Source organism: Thunnus maccoyii, chromosome 15, assembly GCF_910596095.1.
Source record: "Thunnus maccoyii chromosome 15, fThuMac1.1, whole genome shotgun sequence".
NCBI lineage: Eukaryota > Metazoa > Chordata > Actinopteri > Scombriformes > Scombridae > Thunnus > Thunnus maccoyii.
Genome location: NC_056547.1, coordinates 27,243,892 through 27,268,142, shown reverse-complemented (window position 1 = coordinate 27,268,142; position 24,251 = coordinate 27,243,892). Strand labels below are relative to the sequence as shown.

The 24,251-nt window shown below is 39.7% G+C and overlaps 1 protein-coding gene and 1 long non-coding RNA gene across 2 annotated transcripts; one reads left to right on the top strand and one right to left on the bottom strand.

Moving 5' to 3' along the window:
- Positions 1-4,426: 4,426 nt before the first annotated feature.
- Positions 4,427-9,907, bottom strand: cited4a (Cbp/p300-interacting transactivator, with Glu/Asp-rich carboxy-terminal domain, 4a). The gene is made up of 2 exons (XM_042435972.1): positions 9,251-9,907; positions 4,427-7,684 (listed from the first exon to the last, which is right to left on the bottom strand). The coding sequence occupies exon 2, from the start codon at positions 7,666-7,668 to the stop codon at positions 6,961-6,963; it is 708 nt and encodes a 235-aa protein (XP_042291906.1). The 5' UTR covers positions 7,669-7,684; positions 9,251-9,907; the 3' UTR covers positions 4,427-6,960.
- Positions 9,908-15,584: 5,677 nt separating this feature from the next.
- Positions 15,585-22,230, top strand: LOC121913294. The gene is made up of 3 exons (XR_006100290.1): positions 15,585-16,887; positions 17,724-18,389; positions 18,499-22,230. It is a non-coding gene; the product is annotated as an uncharacterized LOC121913294 (long non-coding RNA).
- The last annotated feature ends 2,021 nt before the right edge of the window (positions 22,231-24,251 follow it).

Here is a 24,251-nt window from a genome sequence, read left to right as displayed (position 1 = left end):
ATGTTGCTACAGGTACCAGTGAGACAAAGAAACACGATCCATGACAGCTGGTTTAAGTGATACATTCATGAATTGGAGGGAGTATCAGCTGCTTAAACACTGTGCAGTGGTTTATAATTCTCTGAGGCAGGTTTCTACAACTCTGGAAAGTTATCGACAGGGACAATCATTTAATTGGTGGCTTGGCAATACGGTGTTCACACAATGCACGGTGTTGTCGGACGACTGTGTGTTGAATTGTGGCAAAATTTGAGCCAACCTTTTTGCTAGACAATCCTGTTTTTTTTGCTTTTGCTTTTTTTTGCTTCCTACACCTTTGATGGTGGTCTGAACAGAGTTTTTACAGCAAAAGTGCAAGTTCAACATTACGCAAAGCAAAGCCATAATTTCCAATGGCAAGGGTGTTTGCACTCAGCTGAACAAGCCATAGCAGTGAGCGCTACGCAAATTTGCCAAAGTTCAACTAAATTTGACTTCATACTGACCCCCATATAAACAGATTTTAACGATGCATCAAACCATGGCAGAAAATATGAGAGAGAACAATGATACTGGGTTGGAAATGTTTTTGCTGTTGCATTTTTGGTCTGAGATCAGTGTAAGACTGATATATCTGTAAGCTGCAGTGCTCCTAGTTTGACCCATCAATCAATCAATCGCTACTACTGAGAAACTCATCAATATGTACCAATTTGCCACAATTATACAACGTGCAGATCAAATAGTCTTTTCAGGCCCATGAGCAATTAAAGAACATTTTACCCTCTTCAGTCAGTCAGTTACAAACTAAATCCATTCCTTACTATCACTTTTTCTGCTCCGTACAAGCTAAGAACTTTGGCAGTCTTTAAATCAGTTTGACACATTGCAGTACATCTTTTAAGACCTCCCCTAAACCTCCAAACATTTCGGGTCACAGTTTGTTGATCTTTTCACACAGACCACTTCCTCTAGCTGTGTTAATATGAGGCGTAGAGAAGGCAAGCAAGATATCAGAGGAGCTTTAGGAAGACGGGTTAGATAGGATTAAGTGGTGTTCCATCAATGCTAGACTTGAGCTCACACAGTTTTTAAGGTTTTGCATTGCATATGTTTTTCAAATACCAGGCTGAATTGGATTTACCCAGCTATTACAACCACATCTGATACAATTGAAGGACCATTGAAAAAATTGACTCATCGATTTCGGTTGTTCCCAAAATTAAATAAGTTCTTGGAGAAAATATTTCAATTACTCAGTCTAATAATTGGAGGAAAGAAAGTCACCTTTGACTGTGCCCTTGCTGTAATGGGTTGCTCTGAGGGGGCCTTTGAGCAACCATATGAGGCCCAGAAGACTCTCATGTTTGGTATGCTTACAGTTAGAGGAGTTATTCTGAGAGTCGATATGAAGCTCTCCTCGTTGCTTTAGGAAGTGGCACAATGATACAGTTTCCTGTTTATATTTAGAGGAGATAAGCCTCTCCTCGGCTAAGTCTTATTCAAAACGTGTGCAGATTTGAGGACCTTTATCAGAAAATCAAATTATACTGCTGTAAGTTTGCTGTACACTAAGTTTGCTTCAACACATACTTAAAGCAGCATAAATAATTTCTTTTTAATAAAAAGTTGTGAGTACAACAGTCTCTTGGTATCACCTTATAAAGTTTTTATGGCTAATGTGTTAGCAAACAGTTGCCTTGTTACACATCCAACAGAGCAGAACAACATTAACATTCATTTGGAGTTTGTGTCCACCTGACAAATTCAAATCCAGCGCTCACTCTCCTTTTAGCTCTGTTTTGGTCTCAACCAACTCCTGAGGGAAAAATATCTGCATTTAGCAACTAAATGCATTTTTTTATGTGCAGTTAGTTGCTAACCGTGTCTGTCGGCTATGTGCTGCTGGGCATGTAGAGTAAAGTAGGTTGATCTGAGTTTGTTCACTGTAACCAGCTGCTTGTAACGTTGCAAGCCAAAAAACCTAAAACCATTAGCTTCAACTCCTGCACAGTCAGGTGATAATTCTCTGTGGGTTTGTCGCCATAAGCAACACCTTTCACATCACACACTAGATCTGGTGTTAATATAAAAATATTGATTAGTGTAGCTTTAAATTATTACATGCTGTCACATCCCTGTAATCTTAGCCTGCAGCTAGAAGCAGGGAGATACTTCCAGATCCAGTGCAGTCCTGTGTGCCAGCTACTGTACCGGGACTCAACAACTTCATGTATGATCTCCATTAATATATCACTCATTTTTCAACTCAACTTCTGTGTCAGTGTATACTCATACTGCAGAGATAAAATAGGGTAATGCAGGAGTATTTCTATCCCTTAAACAAACATGTTATGGACTTCTTCAGCATGGACTGAGCATACAGCTCCAGGCATCAAGATAGAGGGCAGCTGGTAGGTTTTTTTGCAAGGATCGACCATAACATCCCTGAAAGCCCATTTGCTGTAGTGTTTTAATATTTTCTGCAACATCATTTGCTGCTGCTCCATCTCCTTCTGTCTCTGTGGTATTGGTGGATGGGGTACTTGCAGTTTTGTCTACTGAAACATTACCTTATATCCATCCTAGTAGGCTGCATAATTGTAAGGTGCACTGAATTTGCAAGCATAGACACAGTAGTAAGTGGTGCATTTCACTTACAGCAGGAAACAGGTGTGAGACACTAAAGTAACACACATGAAAAATGGCATATATGATGTCTTACAGCTGGGAAACATGACCTTCAAAAAGTGTTTTTTTAACTTTTTCCTTACTTTTAATTATTTTTTTCCGTGTCTCCTTTTTTCATTATTTCTCCACTCATATGCCTTCCTTTTTCATTTTATTCAATTGCACTTTTTTCTCCATTGGGGCTCTTTTACTATGTTATATTAATAGTTTCTTTCACCATGTTCGTTCATTAAGTGGTTACAGGTATAACGGTAGAGCAGAAATTCTCATGTGTGTGATTGACGCCTGTGCTTACAGTATTCACTTATGTTTGACTGTTTGACCCTGGCAGAGACCTGTGTGGGGTCGATTTTTGGTCTTGTTTTTAATTTTGTAGCCAGTATAATAAAGGCTTTTTATCTTTTTGTACTTAGCCGAAGCAGGAAACTGTCCCGTAAAGAAAAAACAATAGACACACTGTGGTGGTTGCTTTATGACTTTTTGTGTATAAAACGTTACTATGGATACATTTCTGTAGAAAAGATATTGAAAAGGATGTTTCCTGTGTACTTACTAGCTGCGACTTCTTCATTATCTAAAATTTCTTCAGCCAGCCAATACAGAAATTGAAAAGTCACTTTGGAGGGCTCTTAACTTCTGTAGATGTTATGTTTGCATGAATATTCACGAGGAGTATGTCATATTATTCTGAGACTGTCTTCACAAAAAAAACAAAAAAATATATGACAGAATCAGCAAGTGCCCAAAACAACATGTATACATGTAAGTGACAAATGGAATCAGGTGATTGTCTAGTGTTATTAAACAGCGTATACGTAGAGAGGTGTGGGTGGATGGATGGGTTAACAAAAGGTCAGACTTCAATACAAGAGACAGCTGTTACATGTGTTTTTTCCATTTGCGAAGAAACATTTCGCTTTCCTGTGGATAAAATTTACAGACACTATCTGTAAGCTGTCAATGATTCCATCAATACTGCGTTCGTCACAATATTAGACTACTAATCCCTCTAGTCTGCTGCAGGTTTGCACAACTGGTTCTCATAGTTTTCAAAAGCGTACTAAGAACAGCTCAAGGACAAAAGCAGCACGTGTATTTCAGGTCTTCTTAATATGACTTTACTGCACAGCTAATTAGAATTTTAATGAGATTATTTTTATATTTGTCTCTATATATCCCTACAGAAATGCTTTTCTAATGGCAGCGAGATGGTAAAACAAAACCTGTAGCTGACCTACAATGAGCTCTTCATTCAGTTCAGCTGAGGTGAACTGACTTGACAATGTCACCATAAGGTCACATAGGAAGAAAACACGTGTCATGTAGAATGATTGATTACATCAGTCGTCGCGGCAGGATGTCTCTATAAGATTATGAGCTGTTTGTAATAGATTTTTGAAGATGGGCAGATGCATGTGTGTTTGATCATATTAAACAGGATAAAATAGAACATGACCACTGTTATTCTGGTCACATTTCGGTTAGCACTTTGTATTACCCAATGAGTTAAAAAAATACATTAAAAACAAAATGTAGTTCCAGCTTTGTGTTGACAATGCTGACTCACTATTGTTTAAGATATATTTTATAGATTGTACTTGTACTGTGGGCGGAGAAGTGTCTAAAACCCACAACATAACAAAACTCAGGCGAATAGATAGCATCTCAAAGCAGTTTCAGCAGTATAAACCACTAAGACAAGTATAGCATTAACCATTTATCAAATCCGTCTGTCATCTTTTGACGACCAACGATGGTTAAAAGAATCACTGACATACAAAAAAACCCCATTTTCTTTAAATAAATATTTTATTTGAAAATAAATACATTTTCTTAAAATAGAATCAATAACATTACAAAAGCTTTGGGGAAATGGGAAAGGAGGAGGAGGAGGGGGGGGGGGGGTTACCCAAATGAATTATGTGTAATTTGGAACAAGGAGTACAATCTCACACGTTTATCTACCATCTTAAGATGAGTTCCCACAAAGTTTTGTACTGTACATTCTCAGCTGCTTTGTGGGAAAAGTGGTGGCATCCCTCACGTTCGCTTTAACATGCAGTCTACTTGGTCTTAAAGCTTCAGGCCACGCACCCAAACAACTGGTATACTCGGACTGTATCTACACACTCGTTTTGTAAAAATGTAGGATATAATCTCTTGTCAACACATTGAAATCGGCCACTGATTTTACATTTACATCTGACAATGTTTTTTTCGAAAGTACCTTAAATGTGTCTAGATCAACTTCACCTCTAGTCTACAGTACAAAGATACAATACACATGAAGGCGGCGCTTTTTTTTTGATATAGCAGTAATCGCAGGCCACTGTCGCTAAGGCCAGAAGTATTTCCATCTTATCATGTCAATGTATCATGTGAGGTCACGAGTTTGTCTGACTGCAGTTCGCCAGGCAGAAAGTGCCACTTTACAGCAATGTTTCAATGCCCATTATTTTACTGGAGAGCTTGGAGATGGCAGATCTCCAGAGAGACAGGGACAGCACAGTTGTATTGGAACAGATTAACACAGTGCACCAGCGCAGCCCTGACCTCTCTGACAGCTCCACAAATAGCATTACGAGTGCAGGAAGTTCTCCCTCAACCGGCCTGCAGCGGCAAAGCAGCAACCTTGACAAAAACCTAATTACCTACTGTGCTAGGAAAAAAAAAAAAGAAGAAAAAAGCGCCACAGAACATGTCCGTTTTATAATTATTGAGTCATTGGAGAATGTGCAAGCCGACCTCAATTAAGACAAGCGTGTGAGAACATGTAATTTAAATCTAATCAGTAGAAAAGCAGCAGAGTAAGCTAATCTATGGCAAAAAAAAACAACAACTTTGCACGCTTTGTGGTCTTCGCTCGCTCTTCCCGCCTAGTGAAATCAATGCCACAGGTAGCGGCAGCTTTAAATAATGATTAAACTAAGTGCTGCCGGGGAGTGCTGTGTCCACATTGTGTGGACACAGCACTCTCTCCCCTCTCCCCGCCCAGCCTCCAATCAGCTTCAGCACACCGGTCCATGGTTTAGGGAGGACACCGCCATTTGATGGGTTTTAAATGCCTCACTGCGCTGACCACACACAGATGTACACAAATAACACACAGATGTAAATTCCGCAATCACGCACTTCTTTTTTTTTTTTTTTTTTTTTTTTTTTTTTTTTTTTTAAACCAATCCCGCTTTTAGAAAAAAAAAAAAAATCAGGTCTGTGACCAAACAGCTCCTGATAGCACTGGCTGCTTTTTTTTTTATGTTTGGCTTCTCGTGAGTCTTGCAACAGGCCACAGTTTCTCATACTAATTAGCTTCCTCCCTCTCTAACTCTTCTTGCTATTCTATTAAGCAGTAACCCAGGATTTGCTTGCAATGAGCACCTAAATGTTCGACTCAGAGCAGTGAGACTGCAGAGCCATTTTCTACAGATGAATGCTTATTTTAAGCCAACACTCCAAGCAATGTGCTACTTTGCCAGTGATTCAGACACAGTTAATTAGCAGGGAACAGATGCAATACATTTAATGATAGCTGATTTGATCAGAGTCAGGTAAATGACACTGAAAGCTAAATAATCAATGTAGCACATTTCAACCAGCCAATCCCGAATAAACCCTGTCAGTCAGGAATGCTGTGCAACCTCACTCCCTTGCCCTTGAAGGAAATGTGTGAACTACTTGTAGGAACCTTCTTGGTTTTGAAGAGCCAGCCTTCAATATGCACATAAATTGCTGGGAAAAAAAAAACCTCCTCTTAATCCCTTCATCCTTGTATAAACAAATTCAGAGGACAGCCATTTATAAATTTGTAAAACATCTGCTACTAGTCTAATTGAAGGTGTCATCAGAGATAAAATACATTTAGAGATGCCACAGAATCTAGCAGACCCAGATGGACAGTCTTTTCAGGTCGCCTTCCCCCGTTGTGTGTGTTAAGTTTACAATTATCCCAAAGCCTTGGCACCGCAGGCACATGTGCTGAGGGCCAGATGGGTACAGACAGAGTCCGCTGCATCACAATGCCTCAATTTGGCCAAAGACCACAGATCTTACTGGCACCGGCTCAAAGAGGAGAAACTTGGTGCTTTTGGTGCGTTTTATTCGCATTACAATTCTTCATCAACTCACAGGCAGGGTCAGTGTGAAGTCTTACTAGACACTGTCAAATACACAGACACAGAAACACCCAAACAGAACAGAGAGATTGTCTCCTCTTGCTGTGCTACTGTGGCCACTCAGTCATTCTTTGGGGTGTCCAGTCCAAACAGACCAACCAGCATCCAGCCGCTTTGTTCAACAGCTCACCGTGCTCGGCTGCTGTTTGCACACAAAGTCTGATATAAAGTCAAACTCATTCTGTCCAAGGAAGAGCTCTGGCAGCTCCTGAACACGGTCCAACCCAAACTCCAGCACCAGTGAAGTCAGAACCTCCTCATCGATCAGATCCATGTCCATGCCGTTTAGCCCCAAAGGGGCGGCTATGTGCTGCATACCTGAAAGCTGGGCTGGACCCATCCGGTATTGAGCACCATTGGGCAGGTGGTGGCCATTGGCCGTGCTGAGCGGATGTCCGTGATACTGAGTGTTGAGTTTCTGCAGGTGCATGCTGGCCATGAGCTGCTGGGAGGTGAGGTACTGCTGTGGGTGTCCACCCTGCTGCTGCTGCTGCTGCTGCTGTTGCTGCTGCTGCTGCTGCTGAGGGTGCATGTGGTGGTGCTGCTGCTGGGGGCCCTGGTTGTTGTACATCATGTTCCCAGACATCATCTGATGGTGATGGTTGGCCATCGGAGCTCCGTTCACAGGGCCTGCCATCCCTCCAGGCCCCACCATACCCGACCTCTGTCTCATGGCCGCCTCCATGTTGCTCTGAGGATTCCTGCCATAGTGCATCACCTGACCGTTGGGCAGGCTGCGCATGCCCGGCTGGCCATTGTGCTGCGGAGGTCCGTTCATGCCCATCCTGAAGCCGTGGGTCATGGGCATCATCATGTGTTCAGCCATGGCTGCTCTTGTCACCCTGGAAACAATATTTGTGAACAACAGTCAAGCCCAGTTCTTAATTCAACCCATAGTCACAGTTACATAATTGTTTTAAAAAAAACCCATGATTTAAAGGGGCACTCCACAGATTTCACACATCAAGTTAAGTTTCGTCATCATGAGGAGTACTTTCCTGCTCGTGTGTACATAGTGGCTCTGGAGGCAGCTCTCTACAATAAAAAAATATCCCTGATGATGTCATCGTAATGTCATCAGGGTTTGGGCTTGACCCAGTCTGTATTAGTAATTGGATGTGTGAGATTGGAAGATGTGAGCATTTAGTAGACATGGAGGGTCTAACAAAAGAAACGCTATGAACTTGCATTGTGGGAAATGTAGAATCCAGCATTTTTGTAGCTTCAAACATACTAGATACTAAAAGTCAGCATATCTCGGCTTTCGCTGCTTCAATTTAGACCATTCTTCCTTTAATCTGTCTCTTGTGAGTCCTCCAAAGTTATAGTAGTACAATACTAAATCGCTTGAGTACCCCTTTAAAACAATACAATTAAATAAAAACACCTTCATTGTCTTGAGCAGGAGCCCTTTCTCTACCGAAACTATTCCTCCACGCCTCCATAGTTCCTCTTTCTCTATTGGACACTTCCAGTCACATAGGAAGTGTCTCCTAAAAAACCCACTCCAAACCTCCAAAATTACACCATCAGTGAATTACCACTGGATATCCCACCAGACGAGGGAGGGCAGCAATACCCTTGCAGCCAAAAGGACGCAGAGGAATGCTTCTCCAGACCACACACACCTCTTCCCCTTCACACACACACACACATACACACACACACACACAGCCTCCTCATACAATCATTACAAAAGATCTCCAATTAAGATTAAATACAGATGACAAACAGATCCTGCTCAGCTGAAGCCGTAATTTGTCGTCAAACGTGATTAGCTTGTTAAAATTGATCATATTCTTTTACAACCTGCTTCTAAATGGGATGATCATAAAAAGACATCCAGAGCGAGCCATGCACTGCTCCTTACTGTGTGTCTGGCTGTGAAAAACAAAGACATTTCAGGCTTTTAAATCCCCCCCCCCAAAAAAAATGAACTCTGGTGTTGCTCCGGGCTGCCTGTGGCAAATCAAGCCTTTTTAGTGCTGATCAAACAAGACAGCAACACTTCCCTCAATAGCCTAAATCCTTAGAATATTCTGCTCTTGTGTTACCTAATTATACCCTATCTGCGGAGCCTTTTTGCAGATCTGGATTAACATTCAGCCAAATGCCACTTTGTAAATAGATAGTCTGAGGGAGGATAATAATTTCTGGCATTATTACACAAGCATGAAACCTCTTTTTTTTTTTTTTTTTTTTTTAATCCTCGGAGACTGTGTATGTAGGTTATTTGACATTATTCTAAAGAATAAATAACAAGGTGAAAATGAGATTGATCTCGCTGCCTGTAACCACATCTAATCAGTCTGGATTTATTATGTAAAGAAATGAGAAACTAGTCTGTAATACAAAGGTAAAGTGTTGCCTCTCTACCTGCTTTAGGAGTAACAGAAGACGACACCTACCCGATGTAATAACGTGAAATCCGTACGGAGAAGTTGGATCGGCGCCGGGTCTTTTTTCTCCAGCTGATGCTCCGGCTACAAGCAGCCCTGCAGCGGATTCAAACTCTGCGGCGTCTCGGCAGTCAGAGGAGTTTGTTTTCTGGGTCAACTCGGGGATTATATACATCTATAAAGCACGGAGAGAGCGAGCGAGAGAGAGAGAGGGAGAGAGATAGCGAGATAGAGAGAGAGGAGGAGCTACCGTCCTCTCTGTCTCCTTTGTTGCCATTGGTCCTCCCCCTTAATCACTGTGCAAAGAAACATTCACTAACTACCTCTCCACTGATCCACCGGAGCAGCAGAGCCCCGCTCAGCACAGCAAGTAGGATATATACTGGAGAGATTTCACTGCCGTTTGCCTTCATTACCCTTTACACCATTATCTGTAATGATCCTTACTCTCTTACCTGAAAGCTTTTCTGTTTAAAGAGCAGCAGGGAAGGATTCCTCAGGCAGCAAAGCAACGCAGAACCACTGAGAAAGAAAAATGATTTGAATAAAAATTCTTTCCAGCAACACATTTAAATGGATTTGTAGAGAATTCATAGTGCTTTATAATGAATGTTATGAAATAAAACCAGCAGTATTAAAAGTCCAAAAGGAAATAAAATGATTGTTTCATCATTTTTTAATAGCTAATGATGACAAAAATTCATTATCTGTTTACAGCACCATTACCTTGACTTTCAAGCTCACCTTGTCTCCCAAACAATATCTTGAATAGCACAAATTTGCAAAAGCAAATACAAATAAAAAAGGCCACATATGACAAAAGATGTGACTCAAACAACAGTAGAAAATAAAATACAGACACAAATGGAAAAAAACAACAAAAAAGTTACAAAAACATTTTTAAAGTAACAGCATGAATTTTTTTTTTTTTTTTTTTTAATAAACTCATAATAATTCATCCGCAAAGCCTCAATATGTTCACACTGAACGGATCTGTAAAATATTCACTGTCCATTTAATTTGTCTTCCTAACAATATCTGCTCATGGCAGCTAAAGCATAATGACTGTCTTTATGGTTATGTTTAGGCAGTTAGAGTTTGGGAAAGATTGTGGTTTTGGTAAAATGTTTTAAAAAGTCTGGCTTGACGCACGAGATCAGATTGTTTATTTTTTCGAATCTTGGCCAAACCATGATCTTTCCCTAACACAGCTGACTAGGTGTGTTGACGTTGAATATAAAGTTAACAGCATGTTAAGTAAACTACATATGATTCAGCCACCGCAGTGATTTCCCAAACTTGATGAAACATGAACAGGTTATTTCGGAAATATGTAGTATTCTGTGAGAAAACAGATTTTTTGTTATTAAACATGGCCATATATGAGTATAAATATGTTGCCATGTCCATTTTTGGTTAAAACAATATTCAGTGATTCAGTGATGTTAGTGGATGTAACTTTAAAAATAACATATACTTCCCCTTACAAATGAGAAGTTGAACTCATAATCAATAAAACAAACTTTTACCCAATTCAGTACATTCGGGGGATTTTCTGCTCAGCCTTACTGGGCCTGATATGAGCAGTAACTAATGGTGGCAAATGTTAACAAACCTAAGAACGATATAGAGTCTGTCTGTATATTTCTCCTGCAGTAATACTACTATTTCCCTACCTTTTTAGCATGTCACAGACAAACATTGCAAAGGTTAAAAAAGTTTAACAGGAAGTAAACACACTTCACCAGGAGACATTTTTGTCGTTCCCTGCTTGCGGTCCTGTTTATGGATGGATTATGAGAACTGGATACCTGGCGGTCCTTCTTTGGCTGAGCCAGATGACTTCCTGCTGTCTTTCTCTGCACATATTAAGGACACAGTTTTATTTTTTATAACACAGTTTTACTGATTTGTCTTTTTGAGACTATTTTCACATTTTAATAAGTCATGTTGGGGTGTTTCTGGCAGCGTTTTCCAGCTATTTCTTTTACTATGGTTTTGTACAAGTCTTTTTGGGTCAGTTGGTGTCACATGAGCTGCAGTACCAACTGTGGCCACTGTGAAAAAACTGCCTCATAAGATGGCACTGCTCCTGGAGGCTTGTGGTCTCATTCCACTCGCGCTAATGACATTTGAAAAGCAACTAACTCTGGAAAATCAAGAAAAATAAAGGGAAATTTAATAAGCATTGATCTTGTAAGTACTAAATATGTGGCTGATGTTCAGCAAACGCTACAGTGTCTCACTTTAAGGTTACTGAAAGCCTCTGTTATTTGGGCAAGGTAGGGGTAACATCTTTACTGTAAAAACATGCCATGGATGAGTCTACATGGTCCACACCTTTTCAGATGAAAAGCTTTTTTTTTTTTTTTATACAAAAATCATACAAAGAGTATATTCTGTATCTGTGATTTACTATTATTTATTATCTCTGATCTCCATTGCGTCGGTCATAACTACAAGATAAAATGTGGCTTATCTTTTAATGCAAAAGCTATGATACACTCCACTGACGTGTGTGTTTAAAGACATGATACCTTGTTCTTTACAGCAAGATGGAAATCAAACCACCTCCATCCAGCTCCTGAGCCAGCACGCACCAGCTAGTCCTTTTGTTTTGGCCTCCCTCCCTGTGTGGAGAAAGTCAAGCCCCCTCAGCAGGAGCTTGGTATGTATTCCTGTTGACATACACACACACCCTCCGCTGCAGAGGAATGTGTCCTATTTTTGGGCCCCTAAAGTCAGCTAGACTCGCAGCCTCTTTCTAATGCTCGATTCACTTGACCATTGTGTTTTCTCTTTCGGGAGGACGCTGTATGTTTTTTGATCTGCAGCCGCAGTCTCCTCCATTTATTTTTTTAAGGAGCTGTTGTTGTCAGCAGTGACGAGTACGTACTGTAGCTTGACTCAGGCTTACATTGTTAAATACAGCTGGACTTTGGGTGCAGATTTCCAGTGATGGAACTAAGTACTCAAGTAGGGAATTCCTTTATACTCACATTTATACACAACGCTACATTTATTTCACAGCTATAGCTACTATTTACTTTTCAGATTAGCATTTTGCATATGGACAATTTATAATCAGTTTATAAAATATGATGCATTGTTAAAGATTAAACTACCCAGCAGTATATAAAGCAGTTAAATGAGTAGTTTGACATTTTGGGAAATACTTATTCATTTAATTGTCTACAGTTAGATGAGAAAATACCACAGACAAGTGTATCTCCAAAATAAAACCATTCATTTAAAATTAGATCCAAATAAACCAACTACAACATTAAAGTAATGTCATTAATAATGATTCAGTAATATAATACTCAAAGGCCTCCTCTTGTATGTTTATTTTAGAACAATTTTGAATAGTGTATTATAGTGTTTATAGTCTGGTGTTGATATTGTTATGCTTTTCTTGCTAGCAAGTGATCTGAATACTTCTTCCACCACTGCAGATTTCAGATAGCGCTACTGTAAAGGCAACAGAACAACACGCTTTTGTATTATGTCAGTGAGAGTTTGATCCAGGGATAAAATGTCTTTTCCTAGATGCCAAAGGACAACACATCATTCATTTGTGCACTGCTCCGCTGAATGCTGTCAAGTGCTGTTAGACACGGCTGGATGTAATAACGTGACAACCCTTCAGACTGCTTATTTTACCTCATCTGCTTGTCTGAGAATTACTTGCTGGTCCGAGTGAGACAGAAAATGTGTTCTGACAGTTAACCAATGAAACGGTTACTCTTGGTTATTGATCATGTGCGCTGTGCTCCATCTATATCGGTGACTCACTGATCCAACATACTAATCTTCTGCAGCCTTGAACCAGCAAATGCTATCAAGTGAATATTATTGTGTCTTTATGTAATGACCAGAGCTTTTATGCAAAGGTAGGAGGGACGGATTGAATGTAATTTGTTTATGTTCAACTCCTAGAACAAAGACAACAACAGGGGCTAGCGCTGATTCACTATCTCTCTGCCCGTTGGTCTCTTTCTTTCTATCAAGCCTACTCATTTTCTTATTTTCCTCCCTCGCACTGTATACGTCCAGGTTTCATATTACTCATTGCTTCTTGTTCCCTGTTCTTCCTGCCCCCGCAGCGCCCCCACCCCTGTCCATTCACACTGACTGTTTCTCTTTTGTATGCTTATTCCAATAAAGGCTTTATGTATTGTCACAACATGATTAATGCAGTTTTCGCAAAAGGCAATTATTGCCAGCAGAAGGGCAGAGCCACACACGAGGTAATCACAACAGAGCACTGCTCGAGCTGCAGCTCCCGCTCTGCCACTTGCCCTCATCCAGAGAGAGAGCACCGGGAAATAGATCTGTAAAAAGGTCATTGGAATAAATTGCCTCTTAGGTACAGTAAATGTGTTTCTATGTGTCCTCCGGCAGCGAAAACCGCCTCTGAAGTCATTGAGCTGTATGAGTGGCATATTCATTAGACAGTCTGTTATGACATTTGTGATAAATAAGAAGATTATGGGTGTTTTCACATTTTGTTTATTTGATAAGAACTGCTTAAGTACAGCTGTAAGGACATATTTTATTTTATTCTTTAAGCAACACAGCAGGAGAAGTGAGGCGCTAACTGCTGGGCTCTAATTAGCTGGTGTGTTGACTTGAGTTCGGCTGAAATGTCTTAGAGCGTGACATTCATATAGTGATATTTTAGAAAAACAGATAGGACGCTGGAATCCAACTTAGCCTCCAGTGTTGAGAACTGTAAGCTTGGATGCTATTTGAAAAGGGATTTTTTTTTTTTAACATTGTGGAAAAAAATGATAGCCATGTCAGAGGGGAACCTAATCTGTCTGATGTTTAGTTGTGAGCGTTTAGATCATCAAACAACTCAAGACGTATGATCGCACAGCTGGTGGTATGAGGGTTAAAATACAGTGCGTTCACAAAAGTAAATGAAATAAACAAAGTAAATGAAAGAATGTAAACACAGCATGAAACAGCCTGATCATGGACCATACAGTGTTGTGGCAATGCTTTCAACAAAGAAATCTGACACTGAGCTATAAATTAAAAGTCCACATTGTAGGTATCTATGACGAGACTGCAGGTAATAAGCATAAATCTGGGAGTCTACAGCCATTCGAACAGCTCAGTGACACTGAGGAGTTCAGCCAGTGCTGTGAGCTAAAAGCTAACATTAGCATGCTCACATTGACACTGTTAACATGTTGTTTAGTAGGTTAAATTTACCATATTCACCACTTACTGTGTTCACTATTACAACTTTATCTTAGTTTAGCGTGACTTTGCTGTTTTGCCCCAAAAACAAGTAGCCTACAGTGGAAGGTTATAGAATGTTATTAGTCGTGCAAGTAGTTCAGACACAAACCAAAGTACAAAGTGAAATCTCAATCTTACAATCAACAAAATGATCACACTTCATCCTGAGGGGAACATGAATGTCTGTACCAAATCGCCTGGCAATATATCCATTAGATGATCCATCATCATTCATCCTCTTCTGTACAAAATGTTCATTGCAATCCATCCAGTATTTGTCGAGATATTTTAGTCTGGACCAAAATGCTGGACCAACCGAACCACTGACATTGCCATGCATAGAACCGCACCACTAGCATGGCTAAAAATTATGCCAAATATAATATTTTGAACTGCTGGCTCTTTCAAAAAGTATTTTAAATGTGCCTTTTCTTCCAACAATTATTGTGTATATTTTTTCCCCCAGAATTTTGTCCTTGTGAGGGTAAACAATTTAGATCATTATGACACACTACTGAGACCATGATTCCACCTCTAACAATAATAATAATAATAATGTATATATATATATATACACACTCGTATATAATAGTAGCATGTAGCGTGTATTTGACCTGTAATTTCAACCAATTCTACAATGAATCTAGAGAGAATCTTAGTGCATTATACACATCCTTTCACCAGTGGACAAAGATGAGAATACCAGTCTCATATATCTGTCTAACCACAGTCTTCACTTCCTCGTTGTGTGTCTAACAATAGCGGGGGGTGGGGGTGGGGGGCTCCTCTCCTCCTTCCTTTCCCTCCTCTTGCACTACTCAGTAGGGAGGGGCGTCCCACCTGCTGCGCCAGGTAGTAGAAACAAGAGCATATGTTGTTTTATTAGTCTGTGTTTGTGTGTGAGCAGCCATGTCCGTTCATGCATGTGTGCTCGAGGTGCTGTTTCTCCACTAATGTCTGTGTTTGCATGGTGGGGGAGGGGAGGGGTGGGTGGGCCGGCCTCTCAGATTCCTGGGTCTCTTGGTGTGAGCTCTGTTGTGCTCCAGTGGTTCCATTTGGCCAACATCACCACCCACCCACCCACCCCCTCCTCTCCAGCCCCTCTAACCCCCATTAGGCAATCTTTACAAGATTTGCCTGCCAAGATCAGGTCTGAACCTGGTAATTCTTTTATTATCCCTTCACACACTGTAGCTGCAGATGTACCAGACATGATGGAGTTGTAACTAATGTAAATGTGACTTGGAATAACAAAGTGCAACTGAACACAAGGCTGCAACAGGAAACTGTTGTAGTGCTGGTTAGTCTGTCAAACAACTTCCCTTTTCAGAGAAAGAGAGATGCTGATAAATCCCCTTGACAAATTATTTTATCAGATATTGAGAATAAGATTGTCACAAAACTCTTCTTTATAGTTAATCTACTTTATTTTTATTGAAACTGTGCGCTGGAAATTTAAAGGGTCAAAAACTTCTTTCTAGTGGTATCTGGCCATGGTTTAATTTAAAACCAGGTTTTTTGATATCCATCCTAGAGATTTCTGCCTGCTTTCAATGCAGTGGAGGTGGGTGGAATTTTGCTTGTGGTGCTTACTTTTCTCACAAACCATGTCCCAGATACTCAGGATAATCCACAGAATACACTGTCAACAGTTTCACAGAAACTTTTTCTTTGGTCAAAAGCAGTTCCACTAGAAACTGTCCACAATGAGGACTGTGGTTTTCCAGAGAAACTAACACATTCATTGACTGTCGGCTTTCTGCTGTAACCGAATAATTACACATCATATTTACGAGAAACATGGTTTCTGTAATCAGCAAAGGTGATTAGAAAAGCTTAATTTAACCAGAGAAATGCTGACACAAGTGGAAGCGTGGGGAAACAAATGGAATTATGAGACTGTCTTCTTTGTTTACAATCATCTATATTTATGTTTTCCTGACAAACCTGCTTTCGCAGTCATGATGACTGACCTCCATCAGAAGCAAAGGTGGAAATAGCATGATGTTGCTCTGCCAACAAAAGTCATAGGAATGTGATACGGTAGGGTGGATGGTTGGTTGTACAAAGCATGTAATGGCAACACCAGGAAACAGGGTTTGCGTCCATCTTCTATACAGTCAACTCTGGTTTCTTTAACCCATTAAAGGAATAATTTGACATTTTTGGAAATCATTTGCTTTTGTTCCAAGAGTGAGATCAGAGGTTCAGTAGGGGAGAGTTGCCTTAAATGTAACTGTTGTAACTCGCACGTTTTCTCTTGCTACTTAAATGCCATCATGACCTCATCACATCAGCATGTGGTCAGTGCAGTACTAAACATCCCTGAGAAATATCAACAGGATTCGTCCACTCTGCAGGGAATGGTGGCTAGAAAACCAGTTTAGCACAAAGTAAGTGAAAATTATAGTATATTATATTGTATTATATAGTATATAATATATAGAGTATATAATTGGAGTATAAGCTTGCATTTGTATGTTGTGGAGCTAATATTCACATGGTTCTCTGCATGTATCTTTTCTTTGTCAGTTAGCATAGTTTTTAGATGTCATGCACGCTAGTTCTGGTCTGTAAAGAACAGCAAAGTATGGGTGCGACCAACGGCTCATTTGTAACACATAACGTTTTAACTACCTAGATAGCACAGCCTGATTATTCTCCCCTTTGTAAACTTTTCCTAAATGCCACCAAGTAGGGAGAGGAAGATAGGGTTAGTTCCTAGGGATGTGCTAGAAAAAGCATCAGAATAACTCATCAGACAGAATCTGTACAAAGTGTGGCAAAAGCATATTGCATATGTCATGTCACTCTGTACAGGTATTGTAAGACAAGGACAAGCCTGGAGGAGAAGGGTAGCCAGGAGCTTTCAAAGTCAGGGTATAAGAGCCACTTTAGAATCTTTTCACAGGAGCGGAAGAAGAAACTAATGACTAATTTTATGAGGGCAGCTGGACCTTACTTTGGATTATGCCACAAGGACGTGAAGATAGATTGAAACAACAGTAGCTTGGTCATCATACATTAAAATAGAGTTTTGTATTTCACAATATTGAATTCATAGTTACATAAATGGTAAGTAACATGAGAAATTCATGGTCTTAAATTTATCATTAAAATAAATCAGAAACTTGACTTGATAAGATAAAATGTTATGTGAAAAGTCGTGGAAAAAGAACTACAATTAAATATGATAAATTAGAAGGAAATGTAACCTTACATTTTTCAGGTCTGCAGACTTGCATACCACCTGGAAAACCAAATACCCAGAGGCATGGCAAGAGAAAGAAATGGCAGAGAAGGACTGGTTTATTGGATTTATGAAGAGGCACCAACGTTTGTCAATACAGTGTCCACAGGCTGCTAGCCTTTCCTGTGCCACCAGCTTCAACCAATTCAACGTCCAAGCCTTCCTCAACCGGGCTGATGCCTGGGAACAACAGTCCAGACACCAAACAAAACTGTTCACCAAGGTGGTGAAACAAATAGGGGCAAAGAGAGGGGCACCCCATCACCATGGCCTTTGCAGTTAATTCACAAAGTAAGAGTGTACCTCCCCAGTTCATCTTTCCCAGAAAGAAGTTCCAGTTCTTCATGATTAATGGCAGACCCACTGGCTGCATTGGCACAGCCAGTGGACCAGGCTGGATACAGAAGGATGATTTCATTGTGTTTCTCCAGCACTTTGTGAGGCACATCCTTAGGTGATCCTTCTTCTTGACAACCATGCCTCATGCTTGTCCATCCAGGGGACTGACTTCTACAGGGAACACAGAGTCATTTTGTTTCCCTCCTCATAACTCCCATAAACTCCAACTCCTGGACAGGAGTGTGTACAGGCCTTTGAAGAGGTATGTCAACACCGCCGTTGACAGCTGGATGAAGAACAATCCAGGTAAATAACATAAATAAGATATGAGAGAACTTAATAATAATAATAATAATAATAACAATAATAATAATAATAATAATGTGAGTGCTGTCTCTCCTGCACATGGCCCAAGTTCTGCTCGTCCCACTGGCTCTCCTGCCTCTCCTGGGGTTCAGGGTTGCCCCTTCCATTTCAGGAGGGGGCAGCTGGAGGACCATCCACAGCAGCTGGAAGTACAGAGTGTTTCAATCTTGTTGCTGTTCGCCCTTACCCAAAGGCTGGACCCAGAAAAGCCACCACCGAGGGGAGGAAGAGGAGGACAACAGCTAAAAAGCTATATAACAGATAGCTATATAACAGACACACCAACAAAACTGGCCTTGGAAGAGGAGAGAAAAAAGCAAGTTGCACCACACAGCTCCAAGCTCCCAAAGAAAAAGCAAACAACAGCTACCTGGGAGAAGAGAAACGCAGAATGCCAGGTTTGTGGGGAGGACTTTGTTTCATTGAAGCCTGGAGAAGTGTGGTTGTGATGCTGGAGCTGTAAAGAGTGGACCCATGAGGGGTGCACAGAAAAAGGGAAAATCTGCTTGTCACTATTGTTAACTTGATAAACCTACAGCAGGAAATGGGCTCCATGGAAAAAATCAAATCAAATTCATCAAATACAATTAAAATGGCACACATTTTATTTTTTTGGATTCTTTAAGCCATTGAGAGGTTGTAGTCTTACCTTGGGGAAAAAAAGTAATTAACCAGCTCACAAGAGCAGCTTCATTTCTGGATGAAATATTGTTTATGCACTGTATGCATCCATTTTTGTATGGTTTAATGTAATATTTAAATGCTGACAAGAAGTTTTTCATACCATGGCCTTGTATGTCTTTTGGTCAATAAAACTTGCAAATATAAATGGACTGTGTGGCTATGTAAAGCCTAGTGACTTGGGTTGTTGCTACATTGCTACATTTTTGACTCTCCAGGGCTGTGCAGATACGCACAGGCCTCCCAAAAAAGCATGCACTGTATTGGCCAATACTCTTTGTTCAGTCAGATGTCATTCAATTATATTCTAGATCAAAACTATGTGGGTGTGATCAATGTTCTTGCCAACATGGAAGGAAACGAATGTGCCAACTAGTATATCCAGTAAGTTTTAATAGTATTATGTTCATACATTATCTGATCACATCCTTGGTATGAAATCAATGTTGCTTGACTGAAATAATGTTGATTTGCCATGAAAGCTGTTTGTCTAATGCTGTTTTTTAGCCATGTTACAACCGCAGCTCACGCTGTTACAATTGAGACTCACATGCGCTTCAATTGTAACATCAGGCAGCGTCCACTTTCAGTTTAATTCCTCACCACTTGTTTTCTCTATTGAAAAACTTTGATAGCAGACACATGTAGGTCGTTTGTCTGGAAATATTACACATGTAAGTAAGAAAAAACGTGAAAAGTGAAAAATGTCAAAATTGTGGCGGCTCTCCCCTACTACCTTCATGATGTGCCTCAAGTTCAGAGCAAGAGTCAGGAGCCAGTTTGTCAAGAAATAGTTTCAGCACATAACTTTTCCCTAAAACCACAAATTGTCATTTTTACATTACTGCTTGTATACAGATTAAACACATAAGTGTTAAAGAGTAAACTAGAGATGTTGGTAGGTGTATTTTTGGCTAATTGTTTCCCCATACTTCCAGTCTTTATGCTAAGCTCGGCTAATCACCTTCTGGCTGTAGCTCCATGTTAAACCTTCAATAATTAAACCTTTAATAATTTTCTGGCCAGCAGAAACAAGTTGTGAACACAACTTTGACTTATTATCAACTTTTAAGTTGATAAGCTGAACTTGTTCCAAACAGTTGCTCATTTCCACATCCAGCAGTTACAGAGCAACATTCATTTGGAGTTGTGTTTCTGTCCATCTGGTGAATGAAAGTCCAAAATTCACTATCGTTTAGCTCTGTTTTTGCTCTCTACCAACTCCTGAGGGAAATATCTGGCTCTTTCTGAGAACATCTTTCTGAGAATGGCATTCTTGAAAATTTTCCATCTGGCTTCAGAGCGAATCATAGTATAGAGACAGCTCTTGTCAATGTTTTAAATAATCTCAGATTAAATACTGATTGAGGAAATATATCTGTACTCATTCTTCTCAACACTATTGACCACAATCTTTTACTTAGCTGTTTTGAGAAATGGGTTGGTCTCTCTGGTACAATTCTAAGCTAGTTTTGATCATATATTACTGGAGGGGATTTCTGTCAGAATCGGGGGTCACAGAAACAGCAAACATTGACTTGGTGTGGCCCAAGACAGTGAGGACCTTTGCTGTTCTCAGTCAACATGCTGCTACTAGGATCCATAATCTGTCAGCATGGCATGACAGCTATGCAGATGACACACAACTGTATGTGTCTGTGAGGCCAGATGACCCAAGTACTCTGTCCAGTCTAACTGATTGTGTGTCAGCCATTAATGAATGGATGAGCAAGAACTTCCTAAAGCTAAATGAATACAAGACTGAGATCCACCTAGTTGGCCCAAGAAATAAGAGGGAACCTGTTCTTGCTAAACTGGGACATCTGGTATCACAGACATGACCACAAGTAAGAAACCTCAGTGCCATTGTAGATTCTGACGTCAATTTTAAAGCCTATTTTAATTCATTGACCAAAACTGCCTTTTATCATTTACGCAATATAGTGAAGGTGAGACCTCTACTGAGCCAGCAAGATGCTGAAAAGCTTGTTCATGCTTTTATTTCTAGTCGTCTTGATTACTGCAATGCTCTATATACTGGCCTACCATTGCAAAACTACAGACTATCAGAATGCTGCTGCCAGGGTTTTAACAAAAACTAGAATGGCAGATTACATAACTGTTGTTTTACATGACCCACACTGGCTCCCTGTATCTTTTAGAACTGATTTTAAAGTCTCTCTCTTAGTTTTTAAGACACTAAATGATCTCGCCACCTCTTACATCACAGACTCTATCGTTTTATGATCCTCCACATCCCCTAAGATCCTCTACAGCTGCTCTTTTAACTGTTCCCAAGGTCACCACTAAAACCTTTGGGGATGCTGCTTGTAGCCACTATGCCCCAAAAATATTGAACACTCTACCTTTAAATATTAGACATGCTGACTCAGTGGACAGTTTTTAATGACAACTCAAAACATATTTTTAATATAGCCGATAACTAGCAACTGTCTGTTTTTAATTTTTTATGATCCTCTCTCATTTCTATTTAATGACTGTGTAACTGTGTAAATACTAGTTTATAAATAGTAACACTCATTTCTCATTTCTTCCTTATGTATGTGTATGCTTTTAAACTTGTGTTATGGGTGTTTTTGTTTTTGCTGCTGAACTGTAAAGCACTTAGAGCTGCATCCTGTGCATGAAAGGTGCTATAGAAATAAAGTTCATTCATTCATTCTTTAGCTGCTAAATGCTCCACTATGTTCACAAGCTACAGTAGTCACTAAGGTTGCAGGCTGGACAGCTATACAATGAGCTTAAACAAAGTTAAAGCTTCATAAGGTGTAGTCAAGCTGCAGAGTCGGGTGATAATTTTCTGTTGGTTCATCGCTACAAGCAATGCCTCTCACATTACACATTGTAATTTGATATGCTGTTATAAAAATATTGATTATAGCCTCTTTAAAGCACTGAGGTGGTATCAATCCTCTCATCTAGCTCTCGAAAAGAAAGCAAATAAGTGTATTTCCTACAATGTTGAACTATTTTTGGTTTTCCCAAACCTAATCAAGTAGTTTCAGTTGCCTAAATCTGACCACACTGTTACTCTACCAGGTCAGTTGTTCTTTGAACAAATATATGAGTCATTATGAGAGGCTCTTGTACTTTCACTTGTGTTTAGAAAAATTCAATTTTAATACTGATAAGTGCCCCTGGCTCTGTTGACACAGCAGGCCTTTACTGCTTCTGTCTGATTCTTTTGGATAATTATTCAAATCTATTCTAGGACACAACCCATATCTGATACCAATATGAGCTGACAGCAAGGTCGAGCAGACCTTGCTGTCTGCGTCAGAGTAAGAATAAAAGATGTCACATTTGTTTTTGTAACAACACTAAGCTTTTCCTGCATGTTTTAAAAAACCTTTGGTTGAAATCAGCCCACATACCAATCATGTCACTGTTTGGCTTTCTTTCCATCATTAGATTTGGTTGTCTTCCATACTGATGCTGGCTCAGCCAAACCGCCAAACAGTGTGGAATGAATGAGTGATGATTTTCATATTGTCATGGCAATACTGACTAATTCCAATTTGAGTTTTTAAATACTAATAGCATGTGTACATGTCGCTTGTCTCTGGGTTCAATTTTACACTACATGTGCTTATTGATCAAGCCTGAAGTGAAAAATGTGACCATGTTTTTCACCCTTATTATAAAAATATAAGGTCTGTATAACACAAATGGGAAAAAAGGGAAGTGGGACTCTTGCAGTTTCACTGTGAATACAGATACCGAATGACTTGCCAAGACATTTTTACAGTGTCATGAGTAACAGCAGCACAATGTGCCTGTTAGTATACAGCCATCAAGACTGTCTGTTTATCCTGAGTAGTGGTAATGCCCTATGAGTCACTGCTGCATGGTCTCCCGTTTTGAAATACTTTATTCTAACAGGAACTCATAAAATAATATGAAAGGAGCACAAACTCTGAGACGGAGATGACGTTGGTGTCATAGGAAAATCACATATGATGCAGGTCTCCTGAACGTTGTCTGACCCTTTCATGTGACGCTGCTGTCACAGGTTAACCTCCTGTCTCATTGTTCACAGAGACATCAGCCGGCCAATGTAGTTTCATAACAGCATAACCATAGAATTACACAGAACTACAGTAGCCTACATAGATACCAAATTAAGTTTCAATCTCAGTCCTATCTGTATTTGCTCTTCCTTCTTTTTAAATAGAGATAAATGTTTAAATGTCATTAATTTTTCAACATATTACTGTTGATACTACACGTATCAACATTTTTGCCACTTGCCACGTATGTTAAGGAGGACATATTATGCTTTTTTATATACTGTTATGATGTCAGATGTTAAACATGGTCAAGGTTCCAAAACTTGGAGGTGAACACATGTAAAATGCTGCCTGCAAGTCAAAAGCCAGGGCTTCAATGCCTCATATCCAATGTTACCTCTACTTGCTCCTTGTGATGACATCAGATTGTTTGCACATGCCCACAAACAACATTCCGTAGCCTTAGTCGCTAAGTTTGTTCCATGGGTTGTTTGTGTTGTTCACTCACATATTTCAGATCGGAACGAGAAAAAGAAGTGAAATCCCACTACTTCGGTTTGTTTATGTAGAGGAGGGGGGCCTTAAAGAGACAGGTGCTAAAACAGCCTTTTTCAGACAGAGGCTGAAGTGAGGGGCTGCATAAAGGATGTTTTTTTTAACTGTAAATTATGCAAAGATATTCCAGTAGAGCCCCAGAATAAAATATACATGGAAATGTGCATGATACATCCCTACATCATTTATCATTATGTTGACACAAAACGTAATCAAAACGAATAAACGTAATCCTACAAAACGTATTCGCGATGGCAGTTTAGTAGTACTTAAATGTAGTTTCTAGAGGACAGGGTTGTAAATACATCTGAAATACACTGTAAATGAAGTTTGGATGTTTTTGTCTGTTTGTTTGTTTATCTTGTATTTTATATATAGATCTACAAACATATTTTTGCCATGTCTCATAATAACTATGCTTATTACTACCATGTGTGTGTGTGTGTGTATTATATATCACACATCAATAAACATGTTATTCTAATTTATTCATGTTATATTTACATTATTTCATTGTGTTTGATTATTTATGTAT

What these genes read in the sequence shown, in the direction of transcription:
- cited4a (XM_042435972.1), bottom strand. Translation starts at nt 7,668, where the DNA reads ATGGCTGAACACATGATGATGCCCATGACCCACGGCTTCAGGATGGGC.